This window comes from Haliotis rufescens, unplaced genomic scaffold, assembly GCF_023055435.1.
Source record: "Haliotis rufescens isolate VD_foot unplaced genomic scaffold, xgHalRufe1.0.p SCAF_17, whole genome shotgun sequence".
NCBI classification, from domain to species: Eukaryota; Metazoa; Mollusca; class Gastropoda; order Lepetellida; family Haliotidae; genus Haliotis; species Haliotis rufescens.
Genome location: NW_025963857.1, coordinates 31,207,821 through 31,230,667, shown reverse-complemented (window position 1 = coordinate 31,230,667; position 22,847 = coordinate 31,207,821). Strand labels below are relative to the sequence as shown.

General features: G+C 40.6%; 1 protein-coding gene across 1 annotated transcript in view; it reads right to left on the bottom strand.

Annotated features, from left to right (window-relative positions):
- The window catches only part of LOC124142594 (A disintegrin and metalloproteinase with thrombospondin motifs 16-like), a 92,480-nt gene that overhangs the window by 68,791 nt on the left and 842 nt on the right, over positions 1 to 22,847 (bottom strand). The window contains exon 2 of the mRNA XM_048397879.1: positions 2,925 to 2,979. Coding sequence (XP_048253836.1) covers positions 2,925 to 2,979 — 55 coding nt within the window. The remainder of the gene's footprint in view (positions 1 to 2,924; positions 2,980 to 22,847) is intronic.

The window sequence follows — 22,847 nt, the reverse complement described above, 5'->3', positions numbered from 1 at the left end:
TGATGGTCGTAACACCAACATTTCCAGCCCACAACTCTCTCAAAGTAGCTTTCAAGGATCGGTTTAATACTACAACAATACTCTCATTCTTTCCATCTAAAAAAGCTACATTTGTCTTCCACGTCACACAAGAATCCAATTCTCATAAAAGTTAATCAAGTCCACTTGGCAAATTAACAAAAGCATAGACAGTTTTTCAGTATCTTTTCTAATTAAAAAAAACTCCTGACACAGGGAATGGCAATCATTGAGCACGAGACAAAATGGGAACTTTCTAAATGTTGTGATGCATCCTGACTTTGTATTGATTCTATGAGGCTGGTCTTTCTCAAACAACTATCTCCACAAGACCACTTCATTCAGCCCCCATAATACCAGATGGGAAAGAAATTCAAAAACCATTAATTCCTCAACGAGACACTTGTGGAAATGAAATTGATTGGAAGTGTGATCTTTTAATATCAGTAAAAAGGCATTGCTTTTGCTAAACAAATAAAAACATGAAAAACATAATGAACTTAAGATTAAAAATGTCTTTCAGGTCAAAAATCATCTTTCAGACGAAAGGATATTGTTTCAATCTTAATAATATACAAAAAAACAGATCATGAAGTCTTGGAAGTAGTTGCATTATTCATTTTGTTTAGTTATCAAAATGTGCTCCAATGTACAAATAAATAACCGATTCATGAAAATTAGTTCCTATTTGTTTATGGTTTTCATATACAAATAAAATACACAGTTCCCAGCAGGAAACAATGATTCAGTTTCAGATCTCCTACAAAAACATTTACACAGATAAAAATCTCAGCTTGAAAATCTTAAGTGATACTCAAATATAAAACAATACACATTATATCAGAACTGAATATGTGATGTTGTGAGGTTATTAGCTTCTCGCTAAGACATCCAACCGATAGGGAGCACTATTCTACAGACAATTTTATCCCCCAGGCAGATTCCCATGGTGAGGGTCATGTGGGTGACACTACTATCATTGGTCTTTAAGGCAATGGGTGTGACAAGGGACTATCTTTATCACCTCACATCTTGAACATGTGATTGTTCATGAATATAGATACAAGTACATAGATACATGTATGCAATTTCAAAAATTACTTTCTACAAAAAGGCATTAAAATGGGTTTTTATCATGGGTTTTGCTAATTGCAGTAATAGATTTTATAGAATCCAACAACAAAAATAGAATATTACCTAAGTATGTAAACTCAATCCTCCCCATCAAGCACAATACCTTTTCAAGATATGTTCAAGGGTATCTGTTTACATTCAACTTCTCAAAAACATTAATATGAAGGGAGTAAAACTCTTCAGATTTCCTACAATAAATCACCATTCTTGGCAACTTGGCTATTGTCAGTTTCCCTTTCTTCTGAGAAGAATCAGCCAAGCCACTTCACTGAGGAAGGTATTCATCAACTTGTGTATCAGTTATATGAAACACCAAATTTTGGGCTTTTCAGCATCTGTACAAGACAATCTGTACATAAACACATAGTACTCTGGCAATTCACTGAATCAGGACACTTTACACCACAATGTGTGTCAAATTAACACTTGTATCTGTACAAAACACTACATGTAGCATATCTAAAGGTGACTGCTACATAGATGGATGGAATGTCAACACATTAAGTCGAACATTAAGTTACTTTTGATGAGGTCTCTTTAGCAAGTCATTAGCAGTGACGTTGGGATTGAGTGAAGGAATGGTGTTGATGTCAGTCAGCAACATTACAAACCTGACTCAAATGAGAAAAGAAAATTACAACCAAATCATGATTCCTCAAAGGAATTGAGCCTGAAATAGTCAAACGGGTGAGGACAGAGCACCAGTACATGCTGTTGAGGTGCAATGGTTGTTGACACACAGTCTGGTCATGGCTGGCAGTTGGTCTGCTCATGTGGTCCCCCAAGTACTCATCACACACAACAGCCATTGTGGCCATCTGATCCTCACTTTAGTCAGCTCTTGTAACCGGAGATCTATTCAGCCCCAAAACACCCATGGTATAGTCTGCTTGAACACATCTTTATAGAATCCATTTTGAGTGTATTGCCTTGTTTGTTGTTTAGCTCATACTCAGCAATATTCCAGCTCCATGACACTGGTCAGTAAATAAATGAATCTGGACCAGACATTACAGTGATTGACATGAACATTGATCTATGCAATTGGGATACAATGGCAAGCATCAAGTTGACGAGCCTGACCACCAGATCCAATCAGATCTTACAAACACAGGTTGCTGAAGACCCATTCTAATACCAGCATCATGAAGGCATTCATCAGTGTGGTTGGTGTACGATGACAGCAGATCAGTGTGGGCTTTCCCAGCTAGCAGTCACCATTGTGTCCACCTGATCCTTAATTTACTGGCCTCAAATGTCAAGGGTGCAGTATTTGTCACCTACTCTGGAATGTCTACTGATGTGTGTAATGTCTGGGTTTATGCCATTTTTAGCACTATTCCCGCAACATAAACCCTGTAAAGAGTGAGAATGGTTTAATTCCATAATATTCCAGCAATATCACAGCAGGGGATTTAAACTCAGACCTGGATGAGTGAATGCTTTAAATATCAGTCTATCCCACTACCAACCCTTAGGATGAGGAAATGCTTCAATAACCCATGCTTGTCGTAAGAAGAACCTCATGTAAACAGGACTGGGTGGTAAGACTCTGACTTGGTTGATGCATATCATTGTATCCCAATTACGTAGATGGATGCTCATGATGTCCATCACTGGATTGTCTGGTTCAGACTCGAATATATACAGACTGCCATCATATAGCTGGAATATTGCTGAGTGCAGCGTCAAACAACAAACAAACAAACCAAACTACAAGTCTATCCCACAACCTCTAACACTAGCTAGACTACCAAGTGTGATGAACTGACCTGCAGGCAGATGGACAAGGGCTTCACAGTGGCCACTATGCAACAGCAGACATATCTGGAAGAAAGGAAGAGATAGTTGCTCAAAGTCAGGAAACAACAGTTGGTATACAATATCTACACAACTGTGCAGGAAAAACATAAAGGGGTCCTCATCTTAAAAAAAGGGTATTATGTCTGATGTTTTGTATCATATAAAGGCTGTTCCCCAATAAATTGCTGGAGGACAAGTCATGCATGTTGAAATACTGTACTGCCAACTTCATTGCAGGCCAAACAAACTTTATTTCTTGTTTTAAATATTTTCAAGGCCAATTTGAAAAACTGTATGATGCAAAACAATAAGGAAAATTGACACAGGCAATTTACAAGAAAACAGTTACAAGAAAGAAAATTTAAAATTGATAGAAAGGGAGTTCAGAAAATCATTTAGAAAACATGTTATAATTGGTAAACATACATATTTGAAACAAGCATACTTCCCAAACTACTTCCAAACAAATAATATTGGTTTTCAGTTCTCTCTCACTTGTCCAAACTTTAGGTAAAAACAGATGACTGTTAAACTTTCACCTGTTTTTGGGGTGCCTGATATTTTCAATAAGTTTCACATGTAGTTGTAAAAATTGGTTATGACTAAGAATACATGTCTGTTTATAAGGGAATCTAAACAAATCACATAATTTCTGCTCTATCTGACGTATTCTACCTACTGACCACATTTCACAATACTCGACTTGGATACCCGAAAGAGACATTTCGAGAGGGGCTCAAATGTCGTCCATGGATAGCTCATGGGATATTAATATCAGTAACTGATAGCAGGCCCAATGGATTCAGACAATACTGATCCCAGATAGGAAGTGTCTTGGATGGAGAACTGTATCTCCCTTGCATTGACCCACTGATACTATTGTGTGTTTACACACATATTGTGGAGACTTATCAAGGCATTTGACTTAATTGAAGCAAGGAGATTGATATATTCATATGGTCTATCACTATCCAATATATCATATCTAAAACTTTCATTTCACCCTTGCACATTTAGATAGCTGTATTACCATGCTTAGTTCACACAACTAATGGTACCTGTGACAACCACACCCACCAGCCTTGAGTATACTGATGGAATGAACTTATTTGTGAAAAGTTTATTTGTTGTTCAACACTGCTCTCAACAATATATCAGCTATATGATGGGGAGGATTTTAAATAATTGAGTCTGGACCAGGCAATCCAGTAATTGACACCATGAACATCAACTAAGTCAACGAGTCTGACCACTCGATCTCACTAGTCACCTCTTCCAAGCATAGTCGCCTCTTACGGCAAACATGGGTTGCTGATGATCTATTCTCTATCGGGATCTTCACGGATCTTTGTGAACAGTGGGACATTTTCCTAATTTCCACCAACCACAAAATGATCGTCCTAAAATATTAGTGTCACTGACATTATCAAGGAGGAGTTTATGCATGTTATTTTAAACTATTTATCTACAATTTTCAACTTCCCATTCACTCATCATCCCTATCTTTCATTTCTTTTCGCAATCCATAAATTAAATAGAAAACTTTGCAAGAAATTATTAAATACAAATTGTTTTTCCAAAAGGTATCTAGAGGATGGTCTTGCCTGCCACCTGTTGGTACATTCAAAAGCCTGATAGATTAATGTTTTTACATGCTGTTAAATGCTGTAAGATTTGCTGAACATGTGTGTTTACAGTTAACCACAGACCTTAGCTCTTCTGTGTCAGTTTCTTTTCCATAGAAGTTGTGATCGGTTTGATTACCTGAATGAGTTTTAAGTCTGCAATGTTCTGGTAGAAATAGTATGGTGATTGAGTACGATCATATGCTGACTTAGCAATATTAGCATGATTTGTCATGGTGGTTTACACCAGTATAGGCTCCACACATTGTACCCATTTATGAAATCAAACAGTTCTTTGATATGACAGTCAAACACTTTAACCACTAGGCTACCCCCTGCCTTTCAACAGTATGAAACTTATTCTTTGGCACAGTAATGTACAGACCGGTACAAAACAATGAAATCATAAAACATAAAGAGACACATGTGGAGAGACAATATAGTTCTTGAAATTTGACATTTTGTACAATTATACAACTTTAGATTCCAAACCAAGTACTTAAATAATCCATGCCTTGCTTTAGACCTTATGTATCATGCATGTGTCAATCAACAAGCAATCTACTACTTGTAGAATGAAACTGAAGGTAATTTTTAAGAGAGAGTGCCCAAGTACCCCACTGTGATGAAACTCACGAGAACAGGTATAGTGCTGACAAATCAAGGGTCACAATCAGAGCAAATCTGGGGTTTGAACCCGCAACCAGCAGATCCTGGCATGGTTAAGGGACAATACTGCACAGCACCTTAGACCTTTGGACAAACTATTCTACAAGTAGGGAGAATGGGTGGACAAGGAACACAGTTTGCACATACTGAATTCAATGGACACCTGTATGTATTGACAGTGCTCTCCAATGTATATATTCAGGTCAAGTAGCAGGTTCTGTTATTTTTTTAAAGTGTTCCCCAAACCAGGTCAGTATTGTGACAATCTTCAGAAACCAGATGACATGATAACCGCCAATCAAACATCCAATTAAGTGGGTGTACAATTCTCATGTTCCTACCCCCACTTAAGTAGCATGCATGTCATATCAGTCCTCCTCACCACAGACAATCTTGAGATCGGCACTAATGCCCTACAAAAGAGTGAAAAAAGGAAAACATTTTTAGAACTCTTTCATGTCTTTTTTCTGTGCCATAACCCACAATCATAAAGGTGATGAAGAAACCTGTTGTATCTCCAGGGCCGACATGGTGATCTGCTCCCTTCTACAGTCCAGGAATTTAATCTACAGGTGGATCGTCCGTTTCTCACAAATGTGTACACCTTCCACTGCAGTGGTTATCTGAGCACACACTTTCAGGTAGGTCATAGTCATTAGTGCTACATGGGTCCTTCCCTCGCCCTGGACTGAGGCGGGGCACCATGTTTCCGGCTGTCAGATATCTCGCAGAACACATGCCTGCCTGGGTCATCAGTCCTTAGCTATATTCTCCAGCTTCAGTATCTGATGATCTCACCCATAAAATTCCATTTATAACGTATCTTTAATTGAAGATGCAGACAAGGCTGGGTCTCCTTTCTATCTCTCTTTATCACGCCCATTCTAAAACACATTTTTCCCAGTTGAAGTACGGTCAGCATTTCTTAGCATTCAGATGATAAATGTTCTTCAGCTACATCTTTCAGATTCCATATTTTTTTCCTGTAACCTGTCATTACATATTGAAACCAGTGCATCAGATCCCTGTCTGTTGTTTAATGCCACACTGAACAATATTTCAGCTATAGGACGGCGGTCTGTAAGTAATCGAGTCTGGACCAGACAATCCAATGATTGACATCATGAGCATCACTTCACAATTTGGCAGATGCCTGTGTTCGGCATGACAAGTCAATACTTGAGAACTAAGGCCACCCCATAAACCCTGTGATGTATCCACATTCCCATGTTCCCATGACCTTATCCAAACCGCCATATTATCCCCCTAATAAACACAAACAGTATTTCTTCACACACAGATTTCTCATCGTTTTCATTTTGTCAAACCTTGTAACTGTATGAGGGAGTTCCAAATGAACATCATATTAAATTACTTGACCCTTAGGTTAAAGAAAATATTTAGTGTCACCAGTACCAGTATCCTAAAACTATATACCATTCATCATTTCTTTTGATTTCTTTTATATACAGAATTGTCCCTATTTCTTACCTACCTTTTCAAATATTGGAGTAACATAATGCAAGTATTAAGAAAAGAAGGGCTTTACGGGTATATAACATGTGGGAACTATCATATCCACACAGGAAATGGTATGGGCGACTATTTGAGGCATTTTACATAGCATTGCAATAGTATAATGAGTGCCTTCCCTTCACACCATGTATTTTTTCTGGCATTATTTGACATGAAGCCTATAAGTGACAAACAAATGATTGATAACATGAGCACCAATTTGGATCCAATGAAAAGTCGTCTTCAACCATGGCAGCTCATTTTGTTTCATCTTTATAAAAATAAATGTATCCATTAATAGGAAAACTAGAGAAAAAGTAATTTTATTTGAAAAAACACCTCATTGGAAACATCAACTTAACTTCCTTAAATCTGATTCATTAAAAACAGTATCTCAAGTTCAGAGCCTAACAAAGGAAATATGATACAACAATCCTCCTCTTTATGTACTGTGTTTCAGGGAGGATGTTTTCCCCCATCTGGATATAAGGTACAGTGTAATATATGGCATACCTGTCTCTAATGCTACATGCACCTGCACCATTGTTCCATTGGGAGATCACAATTATCACATAAGTATTCTCATGTTGAAAACTTACACCAATTTGTTAGAGGGCTGGGGATAGTTTATTTGATGCATCCACTCAGTCTCTACAGGGCTGTTAGCATCTTTTGCTTTTTGTTAATTGGGATTTATGGTAGAAAAAACGGGCATGGTGTACAGTTGGTGATGTTTTTCCATGATAAGGTTGGTGTTGGTTGTATATGAAGACATGCAGGGAGAGATATGATAGGTAATATATTGCAAAAATAGTCCAAGTAAGACGACAACCAGTCTTATCAAATTGCAGGGAAATAAGAATCATTAATGTCTATATTATGAAGCAAAACATATCAGATTTGGTTAACTTAATGCGATGTAATGTTACAATTTGCAAGCCAGATTATTTCAACATTGCTGTGTTGTCATATCACTACCTATAAATTTTGGCCCCACCACGGCACCTCTACCCCTCCAACTACCATTGGTACACCATCAGATGAGGCCGTCACGGCACCTCTACCCCTCCAACTACCAGTGGTACACCATCAGATGAGGCCACCACGGCACCTCTACCCCTCCAACTACCAGTGGTACACCATCAGATGAGGCCATCACGGCACCTCTACCCCTCCAACTACCAGTGGTACACCATCAGATGAGGCCATCACGGCACCTCTACCCCTCCAACTACCATTGGTACACCATCAGATGAGGCCGTCACGGCACCTCTGCCCCTCCAACTACCATTGGTACACCATCAGATGTGGCCATCCATGCACCTCCACCCCTCCAACTACCTTTGGTACACCATCAGATGTGGCTATCCATGCACCTCTACCCCTCCAACTACCAGTGGTACACCATCAGATGAGGCCATCACGGCACCTCTACCCCTCCAACTACCAGTGGTACACCATCAGATGAGGCCGTCACGGCACCTCTACCCCTCCAACTACCAGTGGAACACCATCAGATGAGGCCGTCGAGGCACCTCTACCCCTCCAACTACCAGTGGTACACCATCAGATGAGGCCATCACGGCACCTCTACCCCTCCAACTACCATTGGTACACCATCAGATGAGGCCGTCACGGCACCTCTACCCCTCCAACTACCAGTGGAACACCATCAGATGAGGCCGTCGAGGCACCTCTACCCCTCCAACTACCAGTGGTACACCATCAGATGAGGCCGTCACGGCACCTCTACCCCTCCAACTACCAGTGGTACACCATCAGATGAGGCCACCACGGCACCTCTACCCCTCCAACTACCATTGGTACACCATCAAATGTGGCCACCACGGCACCTCTACCCCTCCAACTACCAGTGGTACACCATCAGATGAGGCCGTCACGGCACCTCTACCCCTCCAACTACCAGTGGTACACCATCAGATGAGGCCACCACGGCACCTCTACCCCTCCAACTACCATTGGTTCACCATCAGATGTGGCCATCCATGCACCTCTACCCCTCCAACTACCATTGGTACACCATCAGATGAGGCCACCACGGCACCTCTACCCCTCCAACTACCATTGGTACACCATCAAATGTGGCTATCCATGCACCTCTACCCCTCCAACTACCATTGGTACACCATCAGATGAGGCCGTCACGGCACCTCTACCCCTCCAACTACCATTGGTACACCATCAGATGAGGCCGTCACGGCACCTCTACCCCTCCAACTACCAGTGGTACACCATCAGATGAGGCCACCACGGCACCTCTACCCCTCCAACTACCATTGGTTCACCATCAGATGTGGCCATCCATGCACCTCTACCCCTCCAACTACCATTGGTACACCATCAGATGAGGCCGTCACGGCACCTCTACCCCTCCAACTACCATTGGTACACCATCAGATGAAGCCACCACGGCACCTCTACCCCTCCAACTACCATTGGTACACCATCAGATGTGGCCATCCATGCACCTCTACCCCTCCAACTACCAGTGGTACACCATCAGATGAGGCCCCATATTCCAGGAACTACTGGTCATATTAATGAAGCTGATTTTGATCTTGACCCTTCTGTCGTCCATTGTTACTCCATGATGATCCAAATCATTCCAAAACCCTGACAGTCAGATCATATTCATGCACTGACTGTACCAGATCCTTGAAACCAAACAATACAGCCTGCACAGAATGCATACCTCCCAAAGAGTATCTAATAGCCATTTGGAAATATGCATTCCACATTCATGTTCAAGCAAACAATACAAAAACATATCTGGTATAGATTTAATATGCACGATACATGCAAATGTCAAAATAGCTGCCAAAATCTTTTGAAAGGTTTCCAGGTATGTCATATATTGTAACATTCAGCTTTCATGGCTTCATAATTCAAGTATATGTTTGCCACCTGACAGATTGCTGTTCCCATTTAACATATGCCATACTAAGTTGAGTTGCAAAAGTTTCTGATGGGTGTAGGGGGTGGGAAGGCTGAGAAACATATATTTCTCATTTCCTTCTAGCTTTTTGTTTAAAAACATTTTTTACATTATCTTATCCTGCCTGTAGATCTTGTGGTGCTGAAAACCGAACTTGTAATAAACATAAATACTTAAGTGAAACTGATTCATTAATGGCTTAGACGTGTATATATTGTATGGATGACCCAACTCACTTGGTTGGGTTTCTCTGTACATCAATGTTTGGTTTGTTTGTTTAATGCTGCACTCAGCAATAGTCCATGACTGTGGACTGTAAATAATCAAGTCTGGACCAGACAATCCAGTGATTGAAATCATGAGCATCGATCCAGGCAAATTGGATACAATGACATGCATCAACCAAGTCAAAGAGTCTGACCACCCAATCCCATTAGTTGCCTCTAATGACGAGCATAGTCGCTTTTCACGGCAAGCATGGGTTGCTGAAGACTTGTTCTACCCCGGATCTTCACGGGTCAGCTTGGTTTGGTAAAGTGGCACTCAAAGTACAGCTAAGGGAAGACATGAATGATTTTCACAAACTATAGCCATAATGGGAAACACCAAGAGTTCCATGTAGCCATTTAGTGAAACAGGTTTTATGCAACTTGTCGCAATATTCATGCAATATCATGGTGAGGAGACAAAAAATGAGCTTCATGCTTTGTGTCCGTGGAGGAGAAATCACTTGCATCAGTTCATTCTGAAGGGATTATTGTATTTCCTGAATCAACAGATTAAAGTGACATCTCCATCTTAAATGATGTTGTGGTGGATATATAATTTCTATTAAAAAACATGGAAAAACTTTTAAATGAAATAGGTAATTTCCAAAGTGCATGTTAGAAGTAACCCTGTGTCACCGATTTTATAAGTACCTTCTTGGTCGAGGATTATCACTTGCCCTGACCACACGCACCTTTCAACCAGGTTAATATCCTCAGTTAATATCGTCTATACTGACCACCCAATATTCCCGTATCACATAGAGGGGAAACAAACAGAGTGACCATTGGATATACCTCGGCAGTATCAGATGAGTAAATAGTACGAGGAGGATTTGACCTTCTGCTTATCGGGCTTGGGTTCCACTGTCCCCAGATACTGAGTCTGTTTTGTCAATAAATGGCAGGTGGATTAGGGAGGGAGAAACTACATGGAGAGAGGTGGAGCGAAACAGTACATGGAAGGACTTGAAACTTCTATATGGGGAGGGGGGATCATGGAGGGAGGTGCAAGGAGGAGGGGGTGCAAGGCAGTGGGGAAGTGAAACAAATAGTTGAGAGAGTGGAAGTATTGGGGGAGGGGGTGTACATGGAGGGGTGGGTTATGAGTGTCTATATGGAGGGTTGGGGGAGGTGTGACAGTACATGGAGGGGTGGGGAGGTATGAGTGTATACATGGAGGGGTGGAGAGGTATGAGTGTATACATGGAGGGGTGGGGAGGTATGAGTGTATACATGGAGGGGTGGGGAGGTATGAGTGTATACATGGAGGGGTGGGAGGTATTAGTGTATACATGGAGGGGTGGGGAGGTGTGACAGTACATGGAGGGGTGGGAAAGTATGAGTGTATACATGGAGGGGTGGGGAGGCATGAGTGTATACGTGGAGGGGTGGGGAGGTATGAGTGTATACATACATGGAGGGGTGGGGAGGTATGAATGTATACATGGAGGGGTGGGGAGGTATGAGTGTATACATGGAGGGGTGGGGAGTAATGAGTGTATACATGGAGGGGTGGGGAGGTATGAATGTATACATGGAGGGGTGGGGAGGTATGAGTGTATACGTGGAGGGGTGGGGAGTAATGAGTGTATACATACATGGAGGGGTGGGGAGGTATGAGTGTATACATGGAGGGGTGGGGAGGTATGAGTGTATACATGGAGGGGTGGGGAGGTATGAGTGTATTCATGTAGGGGTGGGGAGGTATGAGTGTATTCATGTAGGGGTGGGGAGGTATGAGTGTATACATGGAGGTGTGGGGAGGTATGAGTGTATACATGGAGGGGTGGGGAGGTATGAGTGTATTCATGGAGGGGTGGGGAGGTATGAGTGTATACATCAGGGGGGGGGGGAGGTATGATTATCCATGGAGGGGTGGGGAGGTATGAGTGTATTCATGGAGGGGTGGGGAGGTATGAGTGTATACATGGAGGGCTGGGGAGGTATGAGTGTATACATTGAGGGGTGGGGAGCTATGAGTATCCATGGAGGGGAGTTGTGGGGAGGTATGAGTGTATACATGGAGGGGTGGGGAGGTATGAGTGTATACATGGAGGGGTGGGGAGGTATGAGTGTGAGTATATACATGGAAGGTGGGATGGGGCGGTGGGTTTCAAAAGGGACTATATGGGATACTATCAGACAACGTATATACTATCACTATCACTATCAGTATCAGTATCAACATGGAACTGATCCACAGATTCTCCAACATTAAGCCCAATATTAAGCCGACCTGCTTCAGTCAGGGATGAGGTTACCAATCCAAGCCATATGGACAGTTCTCAAGGGGATGATGTAGAAGAGATAGGGAAATGATTGATATAGAATCTGGACAAGTGAGGCTAGGAGTGTCTCATATTGTGTCAAGGCTCAACAAAGGGATTAAGGGTTATGACACTTGGTGCCAGATAGGGGCTGCTCCTCTGACCTGCCTCAAAGTTCCCCAAGGGACTAAATCAAAGTCTTGGAGTGTCTGAAACATGTTATGATTCTTGTTCTGTGCAAATCTACAAAATGATTTGAAAACAAATATTATTCACTATGTTCAGGCTCACACTGTTTGACAAATTAGTGTGTGAGTGAGTTGGGTTTAACGCCGCTTTTAACAGTATTCAAGTTATATTGCGGCGTGTCAGCTTGGTGTGGGAGGAAAGCCCGAAGTGATGCAGGTCTCGGATGTTTACCACTTCGGTGAAAGCCAGGAGCACGGGTATGGTGCTGACAAACCTAGAAACATAATCGGGGCGAACCGGGATTCGAACTCACAATCATAGGTTAGGGGTGGTGTGGGGTGGGGTGGGGTGGGTGTGTGTTTGTGGTGCAGTGTAAACATATTTGTTGGGAATTACCCCTTTCACACAAGTAAAATGGATCCAGAAAACTCTTACAAAGCCTTGAATATATGCACTTCTGAAATTAGGTCCTCTCAGGTCTATGACTTGTTTGTAGTCTTCAGTCTTAAGAGTTGTGGATAGCACTTAACACCAATGATAGCATGGAATATAAAAACAAACTTTAAAATCAATTGTGTGATATTATTGTAAGAATATCATCTTCAATTTATATTAACAAATATAAGATATAATTCATTAAAGTATAAAGATTTCATTTTTGATTGCTTCCTGACAGAGTGGGAGAGAGAGTCACTACTTCACTTATATCATGGCCTGTCAGCTTGATGTCGGAGGGAAGTCACAGTGTAGACACTGACCACAGGTATCAGTTATGTCTTGGAAATCAGCGGTCGATACAGTCCCAATAGAAGGTTTCAAAGAACAAGCAGAGTTTGAATTCATAGTGAAATGGATTCAATATTAATGTATTTCTTTCTTATTTTAACTTCAGTGAGTCAGTGAGTATGGTTTTACGCCGCTTTTAGCAATATTCCAGCAATATCACGGCGGGGGACACCAGAAATGGGCTTCACACATTGTACCCATGTCGGGAATCGAACGTGACGACCCGTGACGACCCGTGATGACCCGTGACGAGCGAACGCTTTAAATTTTAACTTCAGAAAAAAGGAACTAAATCTTATCAAACAGATGCATAAATGTATATCTTACATACAAACTCACCAACCATTTAAATCAACATTTCAATCCATATTAATTAAAGTAATCTGGCTATGGGACACAGCTATGGGATTGGAGCAATCGCTTTCACAACAAGCTGAAGATTCTATCTGTAATGTTTAATCTCCTCCTCTACAACAACCATTGCCAACTCTATTAACTGCAGAGCACAGCAGTCAGAATTATATCTCCCCAGCTAACACTGAGGTTTGTAGTAAATCCTAGTTGTATTACTAGCCTATAAAAGAGCTATATCTTAACGCTGCTATGTTTGATGTTAGTACACACACAATAGATTAACCATATCAGCTGGTAAAAAAATAGCAGGTCGTGACTGTCCAAATATATTAGATATCCGGTGCAATGATTGACAGTTATCTCTACCTAAAGGGGCACCTGCTCATAATGGGGGGTAAGGGAGTGACACCTGCTTATTAGTGGGGAGGGTACCTGCTTTTAGAAGGCAGGGGGCACCTGCAGGGAGGAATGAAGGGGGCAGGGATCACATATCAACTAGATCTGTAAACATTCATGAGTAATATACTGAAATAAAATAAATCACAACAGCAAACAAGAAGTTTGGCCCCACATATTCAACTGGATAGCCAGCCCTATATAACTGAATGGCATTGGATGTTCATCTGCCAGCCTGCCTCTCAGACTGATGCCAGCAATAATATCATGGCGGTGAACAACAGAAATGGGCTTCACACACTGCAACATATGTTAGGAGTAATGATATCAAGGGTATTATTATTGTCTTAGATGTGCTTAAAATATTAAAAATTGTTACTGGTCACTGACCAGTAATCGCTATTTTGTTCATGTTATTTCTGACATATTCTGTGTACAAAGTTGACTACCAATAACTTTAATTTTTGTGAAACTATGAGCAAATGTGCTTGTTTCTGTCTGTGGAAAAAGATTCAGTTGATTTCTGTTATAATGCTACGAAAGGGAATCAAAACAGTGGAAATAGAATTTACCAGTTATCATCATCATGTTAACAGCACGTGCCACGTGATCACGCGCACTGCGTCAGTTATACAAATTACATTTTTTTGTATCACGGATATCACACTCAATTTTTTTATTCATCAAAATGAGTGAGTGAGTATGGTTTTATGCCGCTTTTAGCAATATTCCAGTAATATCAAGGCGGGGACGCCAGAAAAGGGCTTCACACATTGTACCCATGTCGGGATTCGAACCCAGGTCTTCTGTGTGACGAGCGAATGCTTTAACCGCTAGGCCACCTGTGTGTCTTTTCTAAAGTTGTACTTGAGGAAGGTGATTATGGTGTTTATTTTCAAATATTTCCTCACACGAGTCCATTTCGCTTATCATTTTCGGATAAATATTTCTCTCCCCTTATGATAACTAGCCAAAATAAAATGAGATGCGATAACGTGCACGCTATAACAGGGAGTTGGCGATAATTGATCCTTGGCGATAACTGGTCACTAGCCAGTACATATTAGTAATTATGTTTTTACACGAAACTGCTAACAGGGTAAACTGATTTTCCTACAAGCCGTGCAATAGATCACAATAACCAGTGGACCTAGCACAACGAAATTCACACCAAACCCTTCTCTTTTCAAACTGACAGATAATAAAGATCATCCAAAAGTTTTAACATGTTGACATTTCCCCAAAAAATTTAAGTTAAATGTTATGAAATATTTCATTTTACATATTACAGGTACAGACCTTTAAAATCATTGTGTTTCTCGATAGCAGAGTAATTACTCAGCACAATGACAACTTGACATGATCTTATAGTCTCTGCCAATGCACATTGTATATATAATGTATGTATGTCTTTGGCCAATGTTACTCAGGGGAGCCGGATGATGGGCTCTGAGCACGGATTTAGTCCACTAGAAATAGTGTAATGACATTGGTAGTCACACCTGAGCACTGACAGTTCTGTACACAGGTCTGAGGACATCATCACAAAACAGTGTGTGTGGTTCCCACCTCCGGATGTGTTCGATTAGCCTCACTTTCACCTCTAGGGCTCTCAGTTTAGGGGTTCAGGGGACTATCTCAACATTCAAAAGTGCAATTTCCAAAGGTATCATTTCTTGCGGTTGATCACCTGTATGTCATAATTCATGAGTGGCGGATGTATATCATTTCAATACATTGTGCCTGTTATTGTATTCTCACTTCACAAAAAGCAAATAATTTGGTTGATTATCTTATACAATTTGACCTAAATTGTGTTCATTGCTTCTTTGGTGTCCCTTTTCGCTTACTGGGGTGATTCTGGGTAGCCATGGGTAGCCATTTTCACTACTCAAATAACACATACACATAACTTTTATTGTCACTGCTTCTCCAACTGACACCCATTGAAACCAACGGAATGCAAATAGCAATTACGTCCTGTGCGAGGTGCTAATAAAATAGTAAGTTAAGGTTTGTGCAGGTGATAATATGGAGGGGGCGACAAAGGTGACTACCTGGATGGGAGGGGGTGATCACTGACAGGGTGGGGCATGATCCAAGATCAACGTCTGGTCGACATGGGACCTTTTGTTGATCCCTGATTATGTTCTATTAGCACATTCATGTCCTCGAATGAGGCAATTAATATGGTGAGTGAGTGTGGTTTTATGCTGCTTACAGCAATATAACAGTGAGAGCCAGTAAGAATGGGCTTCACACATTGCGCACCTGGTGGGAATCAAACCTGGTTCTTTACATGACAGGACAATGCTTTAACCACTGGCCTAGCTACCAGTGCTCTATTGTTTATTGATGGACTGACAGGATTTTCATATCATCAGTAATTGAGTAATTGTTGCCAGAGTCTGCAGATCTAAGGGCAAAACAAGAAGGCAGATCTAAGGGCAAAACAAGAAGGCAGATCTAAGGGCAAAACAAGAAGGCAGATCTAAGGGCAAAACAAGAAGGCAGATCTTAGGGCAAAACAAGAAGGCAGATCTTAGGGCAAAACAAAAAAGGCACTGTTAATTTGGGCAAAACAAAAAGGCAGGGGTAGGGGCAGAACCAAGAGACTGTCTTTCCCAGTGTTCACCCAAGACTATTGGATGTACATTCTAAATTTCTAAACTCGAAGGAATTCAAATGGAAACATTATTGGAAAAAAATTTCAGCTTCAAATATTGTTATTTTCACCTTGGCTCAATGTTTCCCTATAAGTCACCATTTTAACCTACAACACTGACCTTGTGAAGATGTCACACACACACATGGAGAAGCATAAGATGATGGCCGACTTGTGAATGAATGTACTCTAGTAATTATGCACAGTCAGTTTCCAGAGGTGAATGAAGACTAAACAGTGTAAAACCTTTGTATAAGGACCAATATTGTTAAGACCTCCACATAATTCAGGATCCAAATTATATATTTACCAATAATTAACTTTCTACGAACACTGAACACTACACCACAAATGCCAAGAAACACAAAACTTCTTTGACAAAAAGTTACACACAAGAAGCGTAAAGTTTCTCTTATTAAGTTTCCTTTCTGCATGAAATACATCTATTGTGGAGAGAATCATCCTAACTACAGCCTTAGGAAGTTCACCAAGTGCAGTATTCATCGTTGGAGTCTGGCCGGTATTGATAGTATTGTAACTGGTAGGACAGTGGGTTCACTCAGTTAGGTCTGTCTCACCGTTGTCTGGGTGTCAAGGCCTGTCCAGTCAGTCAACCATCAGACAACATGACCGAGTGCATTGTTGGAAGTACCCACCTGTTAAACTGTCATGCGTCTCTTGTTTGCTTGAACAACAGAACATTGGAAACCAACCTTTGATTACTTGTAGCATGAAACAGTGAGTGGTATTAATGCTGCTCGCCAGCCCAGTCATAGGACATGTTCACAGGTATGCAATCCTGAGAGGTTAACGATCCAGTTCACCTGGACAGATTCATTGACTGATTATACATGTTGTGCTCCTTCTCCCTAAATTTGAGTTGACAAAGTCAAACATGACAACAATAGAACAACTTCCCTACAACTGCCACCCTGATACATTCAAGGGGCCGCGCTGCGTATCAATTGACAATTCCACTTGAAGGTTCTTATTGACATTTGAACTGTTCAATAAAGGCAGAACAATCACTGCATGCATCACCCATCACTGAGGTTAATATGAGTGGCAGCAAAGTAAGACAATGTCACAAATCCCAAACCTTCTCAATACCTATCCATATACTTAGGCAAGACATTATAAAAAAGCCCAAGTTCATGTAGGAGTAAGATGAATAGCACTTTGGTGAAACCCGTGCTGACATTTCCACGAACCAATCCCGGAATGGAACACATGACAATTCATTTCTTGCATGCCTAGGGGAGGCAACGATGTAGCAAATTACAGTGCCTTAGACAGATCATTATCGCAAAACAGTTGGCAACCTGTAAATAATGATACATGTGAGTGTTACAGTAATCTTGTGTGTACCAACCAGCATTTATAAGAGCAATTCTTACATAGTGTGTACGAGTTTGATGAATATATGACTATGAAAAAAATGTTTTGTTCCCGAGTCTGACTGCCTTGAAAAGTAATGTCTTGGAATCCTCTTGAACCAGTCGATAGATTGATGGAGTCCACTCCAAGAAACCTTCTTGGTGACAGATACAGTTTACAGGCACGGAATTATGGTGTGTTGGCCGTGTTATCATTAAATAGAAATTTGATATGAAGGTTCCTAAAGCATATGCTATGATCATGGCACTGTTACAAACCATCGTTCTTGAGGAGATTTACCCTCTTGAAACACATGTGAAGTACAAATGTTTCATGAAAGACTTGCAACTTAACATATCTCAAGTAGCTGAACATGAGGATGAGGAAGAAAGATGGACATAATTGGTAACAATTCAGGCTAAGTTTGGATCACCTGCTTCACATTGCTACATGAGAGTTAGTAACCTGTTATGAACAACTATCAGCATACCTGACTTGACTAGCCACATGATCCGGAATATATTTTCATGTTATAATGTGGAATGATAATAGAAGTTGACTTGGCTGACAAATAAAGACCATGAGTGAGTGGTTGAGCAGGGTTTAACACTGCTTTGAGGGAGCACGGGTGGCCCAGTCGTCTAAGGCGCTGCGATTTGCTGTGCAGAGTTGCGTCCCTTGGGCACGCCAGAAACCTATGATTGTGGGTCCGAATCCCGGTTCGCCCCGATTATGTTTCTAGGTTTGTCAGCACCATACCCGTGCTCGTGGGTTTCACCGAAGTGGTAAACGTCTGAGACCTGCATCACTTCGGGCTTTCCTCCCACATTAAGCTGACAAGCCGTGATGTAACTGAAATACTGTTAAAAGTGGTGTTAAATCCAACTCTCTAACACCACTTTGAACAGTATTCCAGTTACATCACAGTGTGGCAGTTTGTTGTCGGAGGAAAGCCTGAAGTGATGCAGGTCTCAGACGATTATCACTTTGGTGAAACCAACTAGCACATGTATGGTGATGACAAACCTAGAAACACATTTGGAGTTAGTTGATTGATTCGAACCCAATATGATAGTTTTTTTGGTGTGCCCAAGTGATGCAACTCTGCACAGCGGATTGTTGCTCACAGGGCTGGGCCACCTGGGCTTTACAAATAAAGACAACAAATAATTCATGTTTACAGCTCAGAATTTCATCTGTGTGTGTATGCATGGGGGTGTAGTAGCTATGATATGAATTCTTCCTCATTGAAAGTCACTATTTTCTTGAAAGCATTGGGAAGCATCAGGCAAATTGCAGTTTCCAAGATGTATTTGAAATTTGTCATTTCCATAATGTAGAAGCATTTGTCGGAAACAATGGTATGTTTTGAATGTAGGTTTAGAACACTTTACAAGATTAGAACACTTTAAAAGTGTTCTAACAGTGTTACATCATCAGAACGTGTGGAAATGTTCTTAATATGTTTGTGGAAATGTTCTTAATATGTTTGTTGAACGCTATTATTCTGGATCTTTCAGAACACATGGACATTCTAAAAGTTTTACATTCATGTGTTCTGTCCAGTGTTCAGAAGTGATTTTAGAGTGTTACACTAGGTCAACTTGTAATTCAGACACCAAGGTACAACAACAGCCACTCTGATCTACTACAGGAACACAAGACAACATCGTACAACAAAATTAAAGTCCCCTTGCTTCACTAATCGAACAAAGTACACCCTTAGGTCCTCATAGCATCAGGTGTCTAAATCCCCCCTACTACTGTGTATGCTCTTGCACAAGAGAATGAACCTGGTGACAGCTCAAAGTCTTCAACTGTTATCAGCGATAAATGTCATAGCTGTCAATTCTAATAAAATATCCACTGAACCGTGACATAACTTCGCATCATAAACTGCACAGGAGGATGGTGAATACATACAGGTGCAGGATTGTGTCAAACACCGAACACATCACTGACTTCCAAGTGAAGCTGCTTTCATTGCTTCTCTCTGCCAAGTGAGTTGATATAACAGAATGTAACACTTCACTGCATACCCTATACCTAATGATGGAGACACATCTAATTACTTGGATATATGACTTTATATTTCCCCATATCCCCATACCTTCCTTATCCTTTCATAGTGATAAACGACCATAGAAGGCTGCTGGAGTTTGAACTGGACTGAAGTTGCACTTGGATACACCCCTTCAACATTGTTGCAATAGGGTAGGAGGTGTATTTCCGAATGAGTAAGTGATATAGGTTTGACACTGCTTCAGACAGTGTTTCTGTTATATCATGGTGGCAGCCTGTTATGTAGACATGATTTGATTTTATTTGGAGGAAGAAGGCAGAATTATTTACTAAAACAAACTACATATGCTTCTCATTGTAGGAAACATGGTGTGCCCTTTTCTTGCAGACAGGTGTCCTAACAATACAGTTCATTATTTGTATATACATTATATGTATTTTTAAAAACATAATTGAGCAACTTTTTGGTTGGAAAAAAACATAATTGAGCAACTTTTTTGGTTGGACAAAATAATTGAGCTCCTGAACATCATAACTTATGGCAGTATCACACGAGTGGTATAAACCCTTATGAGTGACGCATAAAACCACACATTCCATGTGTGATACTGCCACAACAAACTGCCTATGTTTCAACCTGCCATTGTAAGAATTAATACAAATAAAAATTGATAGAAAACAGCTGATGTTAACTTGCACTATGTCACGTGATTTGCTTCGAAGCAGGGTACAAGGGAATAATTCTCCTGCTCAGAAATATGGTGGGATACATATTTTTTTATCAAGATCATGTGAACCAATCAGATCAACAATTTGACATGGAGGCAAGATAATAAAAAAATAACTTCTCATCTCAAAACAAATCCCCATGCCTGCTCCCCCTCCCCCCCGAAAACCAAATGGTTGCTCCCTTTAATGTGGGACAAAGCCAAAAAAGATGCAGATGGTAGACATTTACTGCCTTTAAATCCAGAAGCACTGGCAAGGTGCTGATAAACCATGAATAATAATCTGGAACAAATTTGTCATTTAGTGAATGAACTGGGTTTAAAACTGCTTTGAACAGTATTTTCAGTTATATTACTGCATCTCAGCATTTTGGTATCACGGAGTCAGGGGCTCGAACCAGCAACCTTCCTCTCTTTGGGCAGACACTCTACCCACTAGACCACAGAGACAGTCTGATCAGGGTGAATTGTGAAAAGAATCCATTATCATTGGTTTCTGGAATACAACTCTGCACAGATATTGTGGCACCTCAGATGACAGGGCCACTTGTGCCCACGCTCTGGCATTTGAACCCACGACCAACAGCTTCAGGGTCTTGTGTCACAAGGCAATTGCAGCTCCTTGAGTGTCGCAACTCCCTTAGTATAACACTAACTTAGGAGGGTCGTAATGCTACAATTGCTTTGTGTAACAGGAACCAGGCCATTACTCTGCAGTGCCTGAACTCATAGGGCCACCCATTCACATAAGTATTTGAGAAGTCCTGATCCTAATTATCACCCATGATCTCACTCCTTTCATTTATGGCATGCTTCATTCCAATTGATTGTCATTTTCATCGGAAAATGTTCATTTGATCTGTTTTCCACATAAAAGAACACAAGTAAGGGACAGATATATAGACTGCAGTAAGTGAGAAGGGAATCATATGCTGTGATGGTATCCAGTCTGAGACAGGCGAGATGCTGGTTAAAGGATATATAGTCTGCTGCGGAAACTGGATAATGTATGTAAACTTACCTCAGGTGCCCCCTCATTATAACACATATACATTTGGACATGCATTGATTGCTTTATAGTGAGGATAATCTGCATGAATGTGACAGAAGTTTTCATAGTAATGTCAGATTCATAGTAATATTTTTTAAATAAACTTCTAAGTTATTAAAGGGCAATAAAGAGGAGATACATTTAGCGTTATAATGAGGGGACATCAAAGTAGGTAATCTCAGGTACCATTGTGATTTTGTTGAGGCTACGCAGTTTCAGGTATACTACAAATAAATTGCTATCAGAAATCATTTTATTTACAACATACTTATTTTGGGACATCCTTCTAACATTAATTCATTTCCTTTTCATCACTTAAGTGTTTCATCAGGGAGTAAAAACATGAAACTTTTCTTGATACTCCAAAAGCCATATACATAGTTTGAGCAGACAGTAAATTAAAAATGGCTTAACTGCTACGGGGGTCATAGATAATGACAACATCAGGGAAGGCTTGTGGCATGTTTTGACAATACAGTGCTCTGTGGCTATGAAGTTGGCAGATAGCCTGTCGACAGTGTGCAAATGATCAAAGGACATTTAACACTTAAGAGAAGGGGAAATGCACTCTTTGTGTTAAAGTAAGCATATCGGTCCACAGAACATGGTCGATTCACTATTATGTACCCTGACACAGGTTTTATCATATCTAAAGAAAGGATTTCACACCATTAATGGGGCCTCTGTGTGTTTCATTTTACTCACCACTTCTTAATGTTATTCCCCACAGGGTAAACAGGCCATTTTTTAACTAATATAATTCTAAACTGAATGGGAGAACATAATTTATTACGTAAAATATGACAACTACCTCTTCATAAACCAAAGCATTGTATGCAACCATATCAATGACAACACACAATTTCTTTACATGATTTTCCTTGGCCTATGAAATAAATAGATTTAAGAATTTGCTGTAAAATAGAAATACCAAAATGTATTCTATTGACTCATTACACTTCAATGAAAAATATTCTGTTCATTAATATAGAAAAACTTAACTGTTCTTGATGTTTTTGCATT